Raw genomic sequence first — 18,629 nt, 5'->3', positions numbered from 1 at the left:
GCTCCTCTGACCCGTGAATCGTTTTGCTTGTTTTCACTGACACATGCCAGGCTCACCTCTGTGTCCCAGAGCTGGAGGCAGAAAGTGATCTCTGTGCTGGATGATCCTTCTTGCACAGGGCAGGGGGAATGGAAATAAAGTTCAAAGAACTGTTAGAGCAGTGACTGTCACACAGCTGAGGTGGGATTCTCTTCATCAGGGACTGTAGTGGTAGAACAAGGGGTGATGGGTTAAAACTTAATCAGGGGCAGTTCAGGTTAGATACAAGGAAGAAGTTCTTTACTGTGAGGGTGGTGAGGCACTGGAGCAGGTTGCCCAAAGAAGTGGTGAATGCTCCATCCCTGGCAGTGTTCAAGGCCAGATTGGACAGAGCCTTGGGCAACATGGTCTAGTGTGAGGAGACCCTGCCCACGGCAGGGGGTTGGAACTAGATGATCTTAAGGTCCTTTCGAAACCAAACCATTCCATGTGACCAGGCATGTTTTCTCAGTGTAGACCTCTCCATCTGAGCGAGGCACCCCCATCTCCCTCTGCTGTCAGTGGAGAGAAGCAAAAGTAACCTCCTCCCAAGGAAGCCACCTGAAATAGACTGGATAAATTGTGCTCAGGAGTACCTGTTTCTGTCCCTAAAGTGTGGCCAGCCCAGTGTTCTAGACGGGTGAAAGGCAACATATCCTTAAATATTGGTGGCTTGATTGGTAAACTTTATTTGTCCAAAGAAAGAAGAAACAAGAATGATTCTTATCTGCTATTTAACATCTGTAGACCTTAAAATGTTATACAATGGAAAGGAAGATCATCAGTACCCTAACAGAGCAATGGAAGCATAGGGTTGCCTGCATTTGTTCAGGAGAACTGGGTAGAACCTGGACAATCCCACATCTTCTAGTATGGGTTGAGAACACAACTTCTTTCATCCCACTGTTCAGGAAGGATCCCTGACATCTCATGTGTCCTTTGAAAGAAAGGGGCCGTCGATTGGCTTCCCTACCCAAGGGATATGGTCTGGGAACATATCCATCAGTTTATAAGAATCATTTTTAAGGAAGCAGCACATCTGGAATCACATCAGATAATCAGCATGTAGGCGCATCTATCCTTTTCTTGAATGGCATCAGTATTAGATCTTGGTCTGTACAATAAATGCACAGAGTGGAAACCAAAGTTATGAGCATTTTCCACTGGAGAAACACCATTGTTTTCTGAGAAGTCACTCTTGATTTGTTCCTCTCTGAGACAGAGAGGAATTGAATCCACATGTAATCATGTTTTTAAGAGGTAATTTCAAAGGGCTGTAAGCCCTCTCTGTCTGTCTTTTTTATTAAGAATGATGTATTTTGGAGATCTTCCAGTACTGAACACTCATGTAATTCAGTTATTGCTCCAAAAGTAATCCTGTTTATGATAATCATGGCAGGAGACCGGGGCTCTGCCTTCATGTGCATGCCCATAACATCTGTGGTATTTGCTTGGATGAGTGGTCTGAATATGGTTTCATAGCTGTTGAATTTACAGCTTACAGACCATTTCCTAAGCATTAAAATTATTCTGAGGGGTATGATGGGAGAGCCAGACCATTCCTTTCCCCAAGTAATTTGTCACTGACTCAGGCACCACCATGTACCTATTGTGGCCTGCTGGTGGGACATCACCTTAACCCCAGAAAAGCCCTTTTATTTTTGCAGGATGAGTGGGGAAAGTCACTTGGTGAGTAAGGACAGCAGTTACTATTAGGCAAATGGCAGGCTTGTTGAGGAACAGTTTACTCTGCTGACAGTCCAACAGACCGTCTACTTTGAATTGCTCTGTGCTGTCTACACTGAGGTTTCTGGTCCTCTCCCTGCATCACCAGGGATGGATGCACAGTCCTCAGCTCCCCTGTGTCAGGCCCCACATCGGCACATCTTGTTTGTCACCTCACAATGCAGTTTGTCCTGCTTGTGATGCCACAGAACAGAACATCCTGTGTGTGATTTCACAGCAGACTCTGTGTGGCCTCTACCTGTAACATCCTTGAGGGCATTACGAAGGCTGTGCCCGGCAGAGGAAGGGGAGCTTCCTTGTAAAAGAAATTCTGGCTCAACACAGATCTCTCTGGCACAAAGATGCACATGGGGAAGGCAGCAATGAGCACACACAGCCATGTTAACAGGGCTAGTGAAACACTTTGCAGTTTGCCACAAAAGTCCCCATGGGCATCTCTGAGCAGTCTCAGTGAGGTCATCCACCAGACCACCCCACACTCCTCTGCTTCTTCACACTGTCTAGCAACAAAAACAGCTTCAGTTTTGTCTGAGGAAGGAATAACGGCATGGTGGACATCCGTGTGGCTGCCTTTAAAGGCCCATTAGGGGCTCCATCTGGACCTAGGAAATGAAGGGAGAGAGGAATCTCAGTTCACATTGGCCTAAACCACATGCAGCATGATGGCATTAGACAGACACTTGGGACTACTGGAAGCTTATGCTGTGCCAGGTGGGGAGGGCACAAATGTGGCATAAAGGTAGTTTAAGTTTCCTTCCTCTTGGACTGGCAAAGTCTGTACAGTATCTCTAGGGGTACTCAACAAATTTCCCAGTCTTGGTGTTACAACACTAAGAGCAAGAGATAGGGTTTAAACCTGAGGACTTGAGTATTCTGTCATGCCAGTGTAACTGAGCTAGCCTTGTGGGCATTACATTGCTGGAAGTTAGAGTAGAACCACAGTCAGACCAGTCTGAAAGTACCAGGCCTGGAGGCTGCAGTAACTTGCATGGCTGAAGAGAGGAACATGATTGAAATCAGAGAGCACTGTGAACCTTCAAAAGGAGATCCTTGGCTTTTAGTGTGACCTTGTTGCACAGCTTATTTTATACATCAGATAGCTCTGTCCCCATTCTCTCCTGCTACCCATTCACTGGAGAAGAAGGAATGAGGTTTTTTAAAAATGAACTTACATATGTCTCTTAGTCTTTTATTTTGGGTCATGCTGATATGCTCTTGGATGCTACATCTCTACCGTGTATAGGCGAATGTCTCAACATGCATTTATCAAACACCCCCAGAACTTTTCTCTGACACAGAGGCCCACTGGTGTGGAACAGACTCCATCTATATCTTAATATAGGTGTCTTTGTCTCTAAAGCAGTGTTAATAATGAACCCTGGACCATGCTAATTCCAAATACATACCCAGGAGTCGCCTAGGGGAATGCAAGTTAGTACAACCCAAAAGTAAGCAAAGGCACATTAGTACTTTAACAGTAAAGGGACCCAAGTCTGAGTGCCTTGGAAACATTTCCTGCCACTGTGTAACCTGCTGGTACAGACGTTGCCCCTGTGGACACTAGGAGTTCAAATCCTTGCTGAGAGATTGCTCCAGAGCACTTCCACTAGTGTTCCTGGACATGGTTTTGTGCAGTTGCAGTTGGAACTAATCTGTGAGGCCTAGGGATGTTCCTGGCTAGCACTTTCTGAAAGCTTTGCTGGCTTTCAGACAATGTGGTGGGCTTGGGAAGAAGTTGCACCAGTCAGGACAAAGCAGAGCTTGAGCAGTTCCAGCACAAATCTTGTTTGTCATACAATGTAATATCATGGACATCATTTGTAGGTAAGGAAAGTAATGCATAGAGGGGAGAGTCTGTACAAGAAGATAATGTGTTTGTGAGTAAAAAAGGGTTCTTCAGAAAACCAGCTCATAGAAAACCACTTTTATTGTCAGTCTGTGAGTCCCCCTTGTTTACCCTGGGCTGTATCAAATCCTCTTCTCTAACACTTTTGCTTGGCATCTTTTGATTCCCTCTGTCAGTAGCTGTATAAACAGAAGTATCTCTACACTTTCTGGCAAGGTTCTTAGTCTGCCACTGAATAAAACATCTAATTTCTTCCTTTCCAGTGAGGATCGAGTCATTGAACATTACAAGAAACTAAATGGACAGACAAGAGGTCAAGCAATTGTGAAGTAAGTGAAATAAGTGACTTCTTTGTTTTACCAGGATATAATTATACAGGGCTGTAAAGACAATATGTAACAATGTCTCCCATCTCATTAATGCTTTATTTGATGTATTTCCATACTTTATTATTTTTAATATTTTTTTGTTTTTTAATTTATTAATTTAAATAATTTGTTACAGCATTTTTCAGAACATCCTCTCAGTTCCTCAGACATGTTATTCTCTTGTGTTGTTTTGCAGTTACATGAGCATTGTAGAATCCCTCCCAACATATGGAGTGCATTATTACGCAGTAAAGGTACGTGCCACAAAAAGGGTCATTTATTGAATTAAACTGTTGTTGGAGGGAGGTACAAATAACCATCCTGCTTTCAGAATACAATACACTGCTACTAAAGTCTCGTTTCACTTCCTGTGGTAGGATAAACTTATTTCAACAGTGTAGTGAATGTTTGGTAAATACAGCTCCAAAGAGGAAAATCCTGTTCTTGAAGATAAAAACTCTTATAGTCCTATTGTGCTGGACTTACTCAGACCATAAGTAGCAGCAAGATCTGGGGATACCAGTGAACCAACACCAACATCACTGGTGCCAGGTCACTGGCAAACTCAATTCCTCACTCCTTTTTGTAGTTCCAGGAGGTCAGATTTCTCCCAGCTGGCAGACCCATGAGCAACTAAGGCCAGCCATGACCTGCAGCTCCCTTCACTTGAAATATAGGTAGATGGATGCAGATACAGTAAATCTTTTTAATGCCAAATCATTGTCCCATACTCCTAAAGATAATACACGCCCTCCCCAAACAGCTCTCTGCTTCTATGTAGATTTAATGCAGGTATTCATGGACTCCCTCTTTTGTCTAATGATTTATCACCAGATCTTCCAGTCTCATATAATTAGTATTACTTCCCAGCTGTGTAAGGCTGTTTTTTACTTTTTTTTTAAGTAGAGAAATCAATAAGCATATAAAGCAAGCTAGATCCACTCCCCAGAGCATATTCCCTCATCTATCACCCCTGAAGTTCTGATGTGTTTCCTCGTTATCTCTCTGCACAGACTATATGGCTTTTCATACATCTGTAGTGTGTTGAACACATGGGGTACCATAAAAACACAAATATCTGACAGTAACTGAGTCATTTCTAGTCTATTCCTTCTAATGTGTGTCACATTTTGTGAAAAGCATTAGCCTCATCTTTTGCCAGAGGTCAGGATCCCTCCAGCTCCCTTTGCATCCAGATCTCTTGGACTACTCTAGATCAAGAAAAAAATGGTGGATTGGGCTGGGTGTTCAAGCCTGCAAACAACTGAGAGCTGTTCCAGTGAACTCCCCATGATCAATAGGTACCAGTGAGCAGCAATGAGGCAGCAAATATTGTCCATAATAGGTTTGGCTCTGACTGATGTGGAGGTTTTAGTTCTGCTGCATTTTACCCCGCTATTCTCTATCACATTAACAGAACAAATGTAATTTCATTGAGGACTCCAGTTCAGTAAATTGCAAAGAGGCTGGTATCAGATATCAGCCATTACTCCATAAGGTCATTTTATTGCACACTCAGACACAAAGCAGTTGACTCCAGGCCTGTCAGACCTTATCACTTGGTAGCTCTCAGATCCCATTACTGCTGCATTTTCAAGATTCATGCTAAGATCCCTCCACATAATTCAAGTCAGATGGGTGCTTTGCTTTCCTTTCTCTCCCATCTGAATGTTCAAAGTGAATAATTTACAGGGAGGAGAAAGAGGATGCACCACAGCACAAGGGACCCATGTCAAATCTCTCTACCTCCCTCAGCAGCATTTTGAGTACCCTGGTCACGTCTGATGCATTTTAAGTGGTTTTATATATATATGATGGCTAAAACTGAAACAGATCTCTCCTAAACACCAGGGAGCTTTGTGAGTTGAGGAAATTCAGCAGGGATAAATATAACAGCACTAGAGATATTGCTTAAAAACAAGTACTCACCTTGAATAATAACCTAGGAAATCTCCAGCATTTCCCCATCCCATTCAGTATAACTCCCTCTGTTCTTTCTTCCAGGACAAGCAGGGAATTCCTTGGTGGTTAGGACTTAGCTACAAGGGGATTTTTCAATATGACTACCATGACAAAGTGAAACCAAGAAAGGTAAGTGCTTACTTTTCTATCAAGGTCTGGGCTTGCCACACATGTTATAGCTTGATTTGAGGGTGTGATGTACAAATGTTGGCATTGATCCATGTGATTTTGAAGGATGTTGATTTTCTCCCAAACTTGCCTGAATGTCTGCAAAGAATTAATGGACAAAAGTAGCTCTTCATTTATCAAATGATATGGTATGGGGGTAAATAAATGTCACTTAATCTTGCAACTTACACTTCTTTCTGGCGTGGTTCATAAGACATAAATGGGAACTGAAGGACTGATTCTCTCGGGTGCTGGAGGCTTTCCATCCACTGCCTCTGGTGGGATTGATGGTGTTCAGCCAACCCTTGATAGTGTATTATCAAGCCAATGATCTGAGAGAGAGAAAAAGAGACAGGAAGGACTTTTTCTTTTTAAAAAAATGGCATTTTTTTTCCCAGGAGGAGCATTACATTTGATAAGCAACAGTTTTATTAACCGAAGAGTTAATGTCAAGCTAGCAGGGAAAGATGACTTTGACCATATGCCTAACAAAAAGGCATGAAAAGGTTTGTGCCCAGTATCTGATTTGTTTAGGAATTTTCCTTTTAAATAGCTCACAAATCCAAGCATGGCATGCACAGATCTGATTACAAACCCAGGGCTTGGTCAGTGATGCCATGTCAGTCTGGTCTCATTATTCCTATTTTCAGTGAAGCTTTCAGTGCATCTGAAAATCAGAATTTCTCTCAGTCCTTCCAAACTGCGTTTGAGAAATCCAGCTAAGGAATGTCTTGTTCATTTGGGAGGAGGAATGTTTTGATCCTCTGAGCCCATCCAACCCATGTGTTGTGATTTTCCTACCTCGGATGCCATCTAATATAGAAAGAGCTCCTCTCCGAGCACATGCCCTGTAGGTGGGCATGCACAATCTGTTAGCAACAGAATTTGTTGTACTGCAAACCCATGGAGATATCAGGAGGCAAGGTTTCAGGCTTGCTTGCAGGCTGCAGAACTGGATGATTGGGAGCAACTAGGCAGCAATTCTATGGATGCAAATGCTTCCACACTGAATTTATGTACTGCATTTCTCTTTGCATTGCCTCTGTGCCAAGATCCCTCCTCCCTTTCTTTCACCTCCTCTGATCACATTCAAGTAGGACACTGCCTGGTGCTCACAGATAGCATCTTCTATTAAAATATATTAGAATCAAGGTTTTGGTAGAAAACAACTGCTAAGGAGACAGCAGGGAAAATAGGTGTATAGATTAGCCTTTTATTCAATGAAGGCTATTTATACTTTGAATGAAGGGACAAGGAGGGTACAGAGGCCTTCACAGAGTATCTGTGCTCTAAAAGACACACCTATTTGGGATCAATCATTGCCTGCAGGGCAAGCCATACGCACACATGATAGTTTCAGACATGCCCAGGCGAGGTGTTTGCACCCACATATCTCCGTTAGTGCCAACCCCCCAGGGAAGACATGCCCTTAAAAGATGCCTTCAGAAGTCAAGTCTTAGTAATAGAAACATTTCTGTGAAGGAAAATAATGGCTCGCCATGACAGGACTCAGCCGTTCACAAGCTATAGTCATTTTTATCAACCCTGATGGGATTAAGAGGTTAATGGAGAGCATCAGAAGAAAGAAGAGGTCAGGTACTCTGACTGTATGACATGAGACAGGCATTTCCAATAGAAGACTCAAGCCTTCTTTTCAGCTTCTCTATTTCGTCTTCCTCTTAGCCACTCGGGGTGATCATAGCATAGGTTTTAGAGCTTGATAACATTTTGGCCAGTCTCTGTGTCCCCATAACTTACCTCTAGCTTTCACATTGCCCCTCGAATCAGGGGTTATAGGATCTCCTACCCTTTTTCTGTAAGTGTAATCCTAAAAAATTGTAATTTTTCTCTTTATTGGGAGAAAATGATATATGAAATCCAGGAGACCCAAACCAGTGGTGCCACCTTATGTATAAACCACTGAGAAATTATGTGGCTTAGCAGTACTGGTCATAAATCTGGGAGGGAAGGCTGTGTGGAAAGGGAAAGCAGGAATTTCCGGGCTTGAATTTGTCCATTGCCATAAGACAGAGACCACAGCAGAGAAAAGACAGCCTAAATGAGCATTTCTCTGTTACATGGTGCTTGCAAACCCCATCTGTTGGCAGGGCTATCCCAAAATGTGCAGCCTAAATCAAGGAGAGAACTTGTATAGAGTGACTTGCATGGAGCACTTATACCCTCTGCAGAGCAAATAGGAAGGCTTCTTACCCTACACAGGTGGTAAAACCCCTCTGGCAAGAGAGGCTCAACTGCCTCAGTGAGGCACAAGGTTTAATCCTCTGCTAATTAGATTGTAAAATTGCACTTGATAACCCTGCTGTCTGGGAGCTTACCACAGTACCTTCATTTCACTACACCAGAATGGGCTGGTTCGAGCCTTTGCTGTGCAAAGGGGAGGGGTAAACCTTACTGAACTTTCTGAAAGCTCAAATGGCGGGGGGGAGGGAGGTTATGTCTCCTCTGATCTTTATTATGGTGTTCCTGCACATTGCCAATGCCAGAAACAAATTGAAAAATTACAATGGAAAAATCATTCTCCTTGGAAGAAACACAAGCAGAAAATTGTAGCAAGAAACCAACCTAAACCAAGATATATTTACATTAAATGCATATAAAAACCTTGCTTGTTTTACAAAGAAGTTTGTAATGTTTTCCTATATGTCATCCTAGATAGATTTTCATGCTTATTGTGTTTGCAAAGAAAGCTGTAACCCACACTAAGCAGCTGAGCCTGTATCTCAGTCAATCCCATTAGCAGTCAGTCAAAACCCTGGTTTTATTCAATTGCTGGAGTAAATCAGCCATGTGTCTCTAGAAACTTAACTAGGTTTGTCAGCAAGTTGGATGGGTCCAGAGAGGAGAATTGAGGCTGACACAAGGTCAGAACCTGATCTTGCTTGTGCTGTTCTCACTCAGGCAGAAGTCCTCCAGCATTACAAGGGATGCAGCTGAGATGGGGATCTGGCACCAAGACCGAGGTGGTTCAGATGGGAATGTAGGGCTATTAAACTGGAATGCAGCTTGTGCTGGGGTGCAGAGCCTAATGTGGCTCAGTGCTTCTACTTTTCTGTTCCTCCTGCCTGTGCTTGAATTCCATGGAAGCCCTGCAGCTACCAAAAGCCATCACTTTGAAGCTTATCATTCTCTCTTCCATATGTTCAGGGGCTAGCTCACAGACTCAGCAAGCCCTGCCAAAGGCTTCCTTTTGCATGTTGCCTGTGTGAACCCAGATACTGTCCATATCAGTTATGATCTGGTAGCTATTCATTCTTAGGTATTAAATAAATGCAAGAATTTGGGTATACTCCACAAAATCCACCACTGCAGCTGAACAAGAAGGAGGGAGTGTCAAGTGAGGAAGGATGGCCGCTGTCCTGCTAACCATATGCTGAGGCATTCTGGAAGTTCAGTAGCAGCTTGTAGAACCAGTGTCATTTTTGTAGCTCAGAACACAGCATCCAGATGGGTAGAATCCATCTCCCTCTCTGTTAAACAGAGCTTCTACAAACTCTTCCCTGTGAAAAGGCCCTTCAAGGCTTGGCATGCCCTGAAAAGCCCAACAAAAAGGAATTATCTTGCTGGGCTCTACCCACCTTGGATCAGCACCATCCAATATTCATGATAAACCAAAGCAAAATCTTTGGAACCAGGTCTTCAGAGAGGATGTGCCAGCACCACTCTCCCACGAGCCACTGAGGCTGGAGTGAACAAACCCATCATTCTCAGTGAAGGGTCATTTGGGGTTTGTTCTGGAATTGCAATTGGAGAGCAATTGGAAAGAAAGAGCAAGGCATAGCAGCCCCCTGAGTGGCTCTATTGCCTGTGAGTGACGGCTGCTCATTTTAACCAGCAGGTAGGGGTGTAACTCCATCCCTAGAGACCGGTACATGCAGTAGAAGCAGCATAGCCGGGAGCTGTGAGACCTGCATGCCCAAGCAGTTGTAGTAGCACCAGGCATATCTCTGTTGTTCTAGTGAGATATTCCTACTGATTTAAGAGCCCAAAGGCATCTTTTAGTGCATACAGCTTAACAGTTAGTAAACAGTTCACTCCAAGCTGAAGAGTGAATTATTAACAAAGGCAGCCAAAGGACTTCCATATGGCCAATACACACAGAGAGAAAATGTTTAACTTGTCACCAGAAATAAAATCATCTTAAAGTGGAGTCTGATAGTGTTTGTTTGCTTTGCAAGAAGTACCCATTTTCTTCGCAGAGGGCTAGTGGCAATGAAACTTAAGATGAGCCTTTTTTCTCAGGCTCATACGCATTATCAGTGTTCCCATTCTCTGGGTGACTGAACAGAACCCAAGGGGAATAAAGACTTTTGGAAATAAGATATCCCAAGATTCAGCTGTGAATGTGGCTTGACAAAGATTCTCCCCGTGACAGCCAAACATCAGTTTCTGCCATTTTTTCCCAGTGTTATCCTTTCTTTGAGATGAAATGAAGCATGCTATGAAAATACTCTGTCCCTTCCCATAAGGTCTGCACAATGCTCTATGGATTCTCATTACAGAAGAATTTCATTTGTTGTGAATCCAAAGCAACAGTTACAGATTGATTTCCCATTTAAACATGCAAAACCAACAGCTGAGTTGGACACATCCTACTGTAAAATGCAAAGTCAAAGTAAAATCAGGGGCTTTAAGTGTCTGATCAGAGAGAAATCACCTGCTTGTCCAAAGAATGAGCAAAGTAATCAGCACTTTCTCTGTCCAGAAAGTGAAAGATCATTGTGTGATGTTACTTGGCCTTTTCCATACAAAAGATAGAGTGAGCTTTCCCAATTCCAGAGGCAAAACTGAGCTATTTACACAGGAGGAGCACCAGCCTAATTAAGAGCTGGTTTATTGCAGAACAAATAGAGATCCTCTCTGCTGTAGGGCATAATGAAGCCCGTAATTGCATTGATGGAGTGGTTAAACTTGTGTTTCCTGTGGTGAAGGAATGACAGACCAGTAAAGTAGGAAAACATTAAGTAGGGATTGATGTGAAATGTAGAGAAACCAGTGAATGACAGGGAGGAAGGAGCTGACAAATTGCTCTCTATCCTGACTGACCACATAACATCAGGACAGTCAAAAAGGTAGAAGAAACATGAAATTCAAATCCGTTACAGGGAGCCCAAGTCACTTGTATAACTCCTTGCCACATGATCTAAGAGATCAAGAGTTTAGAAGGGTTGAAGATAGGACTTAAAGTGTGACCTTTCATCAAGAGTTTTAACATCAAATTGGTTGCTTTCAAGCAGGATTTAAGGACAGTTTATAATCCCTCATGTTCAAGGAGGATCTTTGATTTGGCAGCTACCTGGTTTCTGTTGTCAGAGGTATGGAGCACGTGTAACACTTCTCTCATTGGCATTGCACTGAGCCACAAGGTATAGTCAGAAAGGGTTGGCCTTTCTCTAGAGCATCCACAATCAACTGGGGCCAGACACAACATACTGGACTCGTGTCTAACTGGGCTGTTCTTGGAACAGCATCACTTCCTAAGACCTCTGCAAGCATCTTTGCCTTGCAGACAGGGGTAAAAGACTTCACATTTACAAATGATACAAGAGGAGCAGAACACATTTCCAGGAAGTACTGGTTTAAAAGCCAGTGGAGTCCCAGCGGCATAGCAGTGATAAATTATTCACTGTGATTAGCTGACTGCTAAGGACTACCTGCTAACTACTTCTGCTCAGCGCTTTTATTTCTCTTCCCCTTGCTGATCCTTCATGCTTTTTGGATTATGGACTTGGCTGTAAACTGAACCAGTCTTCAGGTCACAGCGGGTTCAACTCATTTTATAGTGCAGTAATTCAGTCTTGGGTTTGTATTTGGAAATGTGGAGCACTGGAGGAGGGAGACATAGACAAAGCGAGGTTCCTCACCATGATGTTCTTTCTTATAGAGGTTGCTCGCCTAATTTCCTTCCATATCAAAATGTAAGACCCAGTCCTGTGATTGTTGAAAAGGAGCCACAGTTTAAGACCTTCCCTGATGAAATGTCTTATTCCATCCTTGTTACATAGGAGACCATGTTCTCACCTGCACTTTTTTGGCTGCTGCTTGCCCTCAGTTTCGGGTGTCTACCATCTAGCACCAGGCTCTCCCCCTTTCAGCACCATCTACCCCACACCTTATCACTGTACATTACTGTGCCACAAAGCTGACAAGCACACTGGGAGGTGAATAAATCAGAGCACATTGGGGTGGAAAGCAGGATTTTGTCCCTGACACTGGTTTCCACCGGATTTGGCTGAACATGCCACTGGGCTGAGATTCAGTGAACATTGGCAGCAGTATCAGTTGAAGTGGCCTTCACGGCCCTCCTCCCCCATCACAATCCTGCCATCACAGCTCATTTCCTCCCCTGGGCCCCTTCCTCAGTCACACTGGTACAATTGTGTAGCTGGGAAGGAAACTGCTCCAGAGAAGGGATCAGAGCTCAGCCATAAAAAGGGGTCACTTTTAATATCGATCAGTTCCCAATCCCATTCACCACCTGGCCCACAACAAGTATCCTACAGCAGAGCTGTAGGAGCTGGGTTTGGGTGCAGGCTGCATAAATTATGGCAGTCAGAGAAAGAAGCTGCTATTAACCTAGAAAATAATTTTGTGGAAAGAAACAAGGGTTCCATAGCTTGGCACAAGACAGAAGGAGTTTGGCTGCATGGAATTTTCCATGGTTGAACCAGGATAGATTAACAGGTATAGGTCATTATCACCTCTCTTTCTTGTATAGGAAAAGTTTGCTTCAGTGTCTCTCACAAACAGGACTAAATAGATTGTGTAGGTAAAGCAACTTTTTAAACTCATAGAACAGTCATGCTCAGTTTCCGTTATCTAAATAAGTAAGTAGCTTGTTCAACTACAATGCTTGTGAACACTAATCTAAGGCCCTGCTGTTTTACAAGGAAGCCAGCACTGGTTTGTATTTTGGCAGTTAAATTTATGTGTCCTGTGGTGATAGCATCAGGCACACAGACCCCAGGGATTTCTGTGAGAATTTACATTCATGAAGGCTACAACATGACACCTTATCCCTGATCCAGCCAAGTCAAGCCCATGGCTACCATTAACTATAGGAGCAGTCTCGTCAGAGTAAAACTCGCTGGCTGTGATTTGTCGTATTCAGGTCTTAAAGGGTAATTTACTATAAAAGCAGCAGCCAAGTCTTAAATGATTCTGCAGCCCAGCAAGAACTTCAACAAGATGCAAAGACAAATCACTCCAACAGCACGCAGTGAAATAGATTGGACCTCAGCGGCCCAGAGTTCAGGTGGAGATCTGGAGCAGGACTGAAACCTCCTTGAGCATTTATGCTTGGCTCTGAAGGGGTAGGAGGCTCCCTATGTGTTCCACCCTTCTCAGATGCTATCTCTTAGCTCAGCAGGACTCCCTGCTCCAAAGGCCCCAGCATTTTTATCAGCAGATGGAATCAGGCAGGGGCCCAGTTATTCACTGGCTATGAATATGAGCCATTGGGTTGAGGGAGGGGATTCTCCCTCTTCACTCCTTTTTTGTGAGATCCTACCTGCAGTCCTGCATTCAGCTTTGAGGGCCCAGCATGCAAGGGATGTGGACTTGCTTGAGTGAGTCCAGAGGAGGCTACAAAGATGACAACAGAACTGGAGCAGCTGTGCTCTGGAGACAGGCTGAGAGAGCTGGGCTTGGTCAGCCTGGAGAAGAGGAGGCTTCTTAAGGGGAGACCTTAGAGTAGTCTTTCAACACCTAAAGGCAGCCTACAAGAAATCTGGGGAGGGGCTTTTTACAGGGGCATGTAGGAATACGACAAGGGGGAATGGTTTCAAACTGACAGAGGGGAGATTGAGATGAGCTCTTAGGCAGAAGTTCTTCCCTGTGAAGGTGCTGAGGCCCTCACACAGGTTGCCCAGAGAAGCTGTGCTGCCCCTTCCCTGGCAATGTTCAAGGCCAGGTTGGAGCAACCTGCTCTAGTGGAAGGTCTCTCTGCCCATGGCAGAAGGTTGGAACTGGATGAGCTTTGAGGTCCCTTACAACTGAAACCATTCCAGGACTCTGTGATCTTTAACTCAGTGGCCTGGACATGAGACTCAGAAGGTCAGGCATTGCAGCCCATTATCACGTACATGGTTTGTGGGCAGGATAAATCATTCTAGGATGCCACAGCTGATTCACAGCTGTGGACTGGCCACCTTTTATCTAATTATATCGGAAAGATCTTTAATGCAGAAAGATGCTTGTGGAGGATAAAAGGGAGAAAATGTAACTTCCAAGAATCAGGAAAAAAAGAAAATCCCTGAAGACATACTGATTTAGAAAATCCAGCATAGTGACAGCAAAGTAATATTTAACAGCATATAACAAATATATATGTGCAGTGAAGGTGGATTTGGTTGTATATAAAGTCAAAGCCTGTTCTCCCAGTCCTTATACAGTTATCGACGCAAATATCAAGTTGCATTATGTAGACAAATCCTGCTTCGCACAAATAGCAGCTCTTCCCTCTGTGATCTGATGCTTTGCTGTCTCTCTGAGCCAATAAACCACTTTGAAATTTAATAGAGAATTGTCTCTCCATCATGGAAATAAGTGCAGAGTGCTGATTATATAGATCTAGATGCAATTTGTTTGGTCAAGCCAGAGATGTTTTTGGGGACAGTGTGGTCCCATGACAACAGCACACAGCAAAAGGGAGCTCAAATTGGACCAGAAATTGTTTGTCTGGCAAGAAACAGAGCCTGAAGTTTAAAGGAAGAAGTAATTAGATAGTGAGCTGGGACTGCTGACAGACCACTGCAAGTCTTGCTTACCCAAGCCACGCTCCCATTCCATGGGGGAAGGGAGTACAACAGCCTCTGGGAAAATCATTGGTAGGGTTGTTTCCCACATCAAATCACACAGGAAACCTTCTATTTTTTTGTTTTGGGAAGGGAAATAAAAAAGAAATCCCCCACACTAATAGAAACACGGGAATGAATGGAAGTGTGGCAGGATGGAAGACTATGTTATAGTTCAGCATCCCCATCTCATGACCTGGGGGCACCCGCAGCAATCGGTCACACTAATTCATAGGTGACAGCCCACGGAAATCTCTTGGTAAATCTGCCCCTGAAACAAGAAACTATTTGTCTGAGCTAAGATGGTGCTGTTCTGCCTGGACCAAATCCTTCCTCCTTCACTTTAACTAGTTTGACAGAAGTATGATTGATGGAAACAGGGTTGGCTTGAGGCAGAACACAAATCCATGCCCGGAAACCATGGCCCCACTGAAATCACTGGGACAAAACTGACATTGACTTCACTGGAGCTGTGATTTCCATAGAGTTTAAGGCCAAGAAGGGACCGCTCAGAACCTCCACCCTGACCTCCTTCATAACTTAGCCTCTTGAATTTTGCTTACTGGTTTGATTGGTGGAGGGAATTACATTTCCAAGGAGGAATTTCTTTTTTGTTCTGTTTGTTTTGTCTTTAAAGTGGAAAACAAAAGACTGGGAAGTTTGTAGCTGCACTCATGGAAGCTGTGTGAAAATGCTGTTATTGTTCAGCTCCATTGTTTAGTACCAGTTTTAGTAATGGGATGTCATCCAGGGTTGGCTCTTGCCCATAGTGTAGGCGAGCGAAGGGATTGCATTTGGGCTGTTAGAAATGTGCCATGCTATTTCCCTGTGTTTCCTAGAAGGCTTTCAGAGCACTCAGTCTGGGTGGTAGCCCATGCATTTGGAGGGATGATTGTTCCTGCTGCATAGCATTATTTAACAAAGCATTAATCATCTTAAGAAGCTGCAAGACTTGAAGGACTGGGAGACGCCATATAGGTCAGTAAGTCCAACAGCAATTACAGTTGGTCATTTATTAGATGCTTAGAATCAAAGCAAAATTTGGGTCAAAAAGGCCTCTGGAGGTCTCTAACCCAACCTCCTGCTCAAAGTTGGGGCCAACTTCTGAGTTTGATCAGGTTACTCACAGCCCTAGTGTTTGACCACCTTCACTGACTGGTGCTTTTTTATACATGGGTTGGGGGTTTTTAAATATCTAGTCAGAATTTCCCTTGCTGCAAGCCTGCAACCTGTGCCCACTGCCTGTTACACTTTCAGTGGGCACCTCTGAAGAAAGCCTATGTCCATCACCTTTGTAAATCCCCTTCAGGTCACCAACAAGAGCAGGCAAAGAGCAGGTAGATCCTCTGTAGACTTCTGTAGATGGTTTGATTCTGAAGAGACACCAAGCATGGTATCTGAAATACCTGAGAGCATGTGCTTTGCTAAGTAACCCTGTCCTGCCTGTACCCCATCTCATGTGCTTCAGGGGAAGACACACAGAAAGAAAAAAACATGACACCAAATACCTCAGCATTTGTATCTGCTTCTTAACAGATCAAATACAGAACAGTTCACACTATGTACAGCCTCAGTGCACTTGCCCAGTGCCAAGTCCAGAAGGGAGAAGAGGACCCAGTACCCCAACCCCAGGGTAGAGATGCTTTACAAAAGGTTTACCTATTGCAGAAGGTACTATTTGGGCATGTTTCTCTAGGTACCATAATCCTGAGAGCACTGAGAGAGTACTATTTGGGCATGTTTCTCTAGGTACCATAATCCTGAGAGCACTGTGTTGCCCTTCAACAACACCCTCCATCCTCACCCTTGGCTGCAGGGCAACGCAGGAGCCAGCAACAGTCTCATTACTGACAGGGGATCCCAAATGGTCCCTCCACTGGATACACAGCCAAGGCTTTCCCAAGCACAGCCTAATGTAGATTAACTCACCTCCCCACACCTCAGCAAAGTCCAGGTCACCAAGGACAGGAGTGACCAAGCCATAAACACTCCCCTATGCTTCATTCACAGAACACCCTCCCTTCTTTATCAGGAGCATCTTTCAGTGCTCTCCCACTGACCCTACCTGCTGCTGTGTGCAAGCTTCACAGAACCAGCCCCCCTGGGTCAATAACCACAGTAAAACTCAGACTCACACGGCTGAAGTGGCCTCCTCTCCTCCAGGCGCAGCTTAATTAGGGAGCAGCCAGCGAACCACAAGTGCGCTCACAAAAGAAGCTTGCGTCTGAAGGGCTTTGACTGCAGCTTTTTGTAACTACTCACAAACATCTGGTGCCTGGCACGCTCGCCTGCCTCTTGGAAGGGGTTTCCAATGAGAAAATTCCTGTAGCTTGCACCTGAAGCCTCCAGAGTGCACCGTGCAGCACTCAGACCTCTCCCCTGGCTCCTCTAAGTGGCCAGCTTTGCAGAAAAGCCATTTCTGGCACTGGCTGCCCCTCCATTGCCCTCCCCACCCACCCCAATGCATTTTAAGCAGTGCACATGGTCCAACAGGGAACAGTTGTTCCTTTGAATGTTCATGGGTTGATAAGCGTTTTTGTTAATTCAAGTGATAGTGTCAGTTCCAGTTTTATTGGTGCAATGAAACAGGACTCACACTGGGGAGAGTCACCCCAGGGAAGAGGCAAATAAGGGTAATGTACTTCTCCCCTTCTAGTAGCCCCTTTCACATGCTTGAGTGTGCAGCCACATTCAAAAGCCAGTCTCAGAAAGACTTCCTTAAGCATCTGTTGAAGATTAAATGATCTCATGTGCAGCCTGTAATGATGGCCACTACCAAAAATGGTTCCCATCTGAAAGCTGCCCTGTGCTCCCTGATCCAAATCAGGCTGCTGACCTCAGAAGAGATCCCAGTGGGCAAATCACCACATCACAGAAGCTCAGCCCACCACAAGCACCACTAATTGTGCCCTTGTCTGAGGCACGGAAGCTACTAAAGGGCTGTAAGTCAAGGCAGCTACTAAAGGGCAGGGGAGCTGTGCTCTCAGCTTGTATTACCAAGTGACTCTCTCCTGAGCTTCTTTTCCAGTGTGTCTGGGGAGATGCTGTCCCAGTCCCTGCTGTGAGGTACCTTTTGTATGGCAAAAATCACTGCACCCCTAATATGACTCAGTTAAAGCCCATATGAATTGTCTCATTCACAAGAGCAGGCATTGGATTCAGCGCTGCCAAGTAGCCAAAGACCATCATAAGCCAAGTAACCTAAACCCAGGCCCAGCCTTTGAGCAGGAAGAAGCAACCCTGCCATGAGCATGGATGCTGTGACCCAAACTAGCCCCCAAACCAGCACACATCTACTGTCACTGCATTTCCACAAGACTCTTGAAATTACGACCAGCTCCCTGCTGTGTCTCATATTCCCCAGTGAAGGCTGCAAGTGGTAAAAGGATCTTGATGGGTAAAAGTTATGCTTCCATTTAAGAAGACCCACTAATGGCACCTTGTGCATCTGTCACTGAATTAACATCAATTTGAAACCATACATAACTGGTGAAGGGAACAGCTTGCTTACATTAGAGGTCTGGCTGAAGGGAGACCTTGGGCTTTGCTGCTCCTGGGGGTTGTGATCAGTGAACAGGAAAGCAGATACTTCCTTGTGGGTATTCACAGCTTTGCAGATAGGATCCCTTAGGCAGGTTGAGACTTCTGAGATCAATGTGGGCAAAGGGAATGGGAGACTGCAGAATAACATTGGGGGAGCAAAGGCAG

The 18,629-nt window shown here is 44.5% G+C and overlaps 1 protein-coding gene across 7 annotated transcripts in view; it reads left to right on the top strand.

The window, feature by feature from the left end:
• FRMD4A (FERM domain containing 4A) overlaps window positions 1–18,629 on the top strand; it is a 374,382-nt gene that overhangs the window by 311,961 nt on the left and 43,792 nt on the right. For all 7 annotated transcript variants that reach the window (XM_061368139.1, XM_061368140.1, XM_061368141.1 and 4 more), the window contains 3 exons: window positions 3,874–3,939; window positions 4,175–4,232; window positions 5,983–6,069. In XM_061368139.1, the coding sequence (XP_061224123.1) occupies window positions 3,874–3,939; window positions 4,175–4,232; window positions 5,983–6,069 (211 nt within the window). The remainder of the gene's footprint in view (window positions 1–3,873; window positions 3,940–4,174; window positions 4,233–5,982; window positions 6,070–18,629) is intronic.

This window comes from Neopsephotus bourkii, unplaced genomic scaffold, assembly GCF_033783945.1.
Source record: "Neopsephotus bourkii isolate Nb327-2 ecotype Australia unplaced genomic scaffold, CSIRO-AGI_Nbou_v1 NB_1423, whole genome shotgun sequence".
Classification (NCBI taxonomy): Eukaryota; Metazoa; Chordata; class Aves; order Psittaciformes; family Psittacidae; genus Neopsephotus; species Neopsephotus bourkii.
This window is presented reverse-complemented; position numbering and strand designations above follow the sequence as displayed.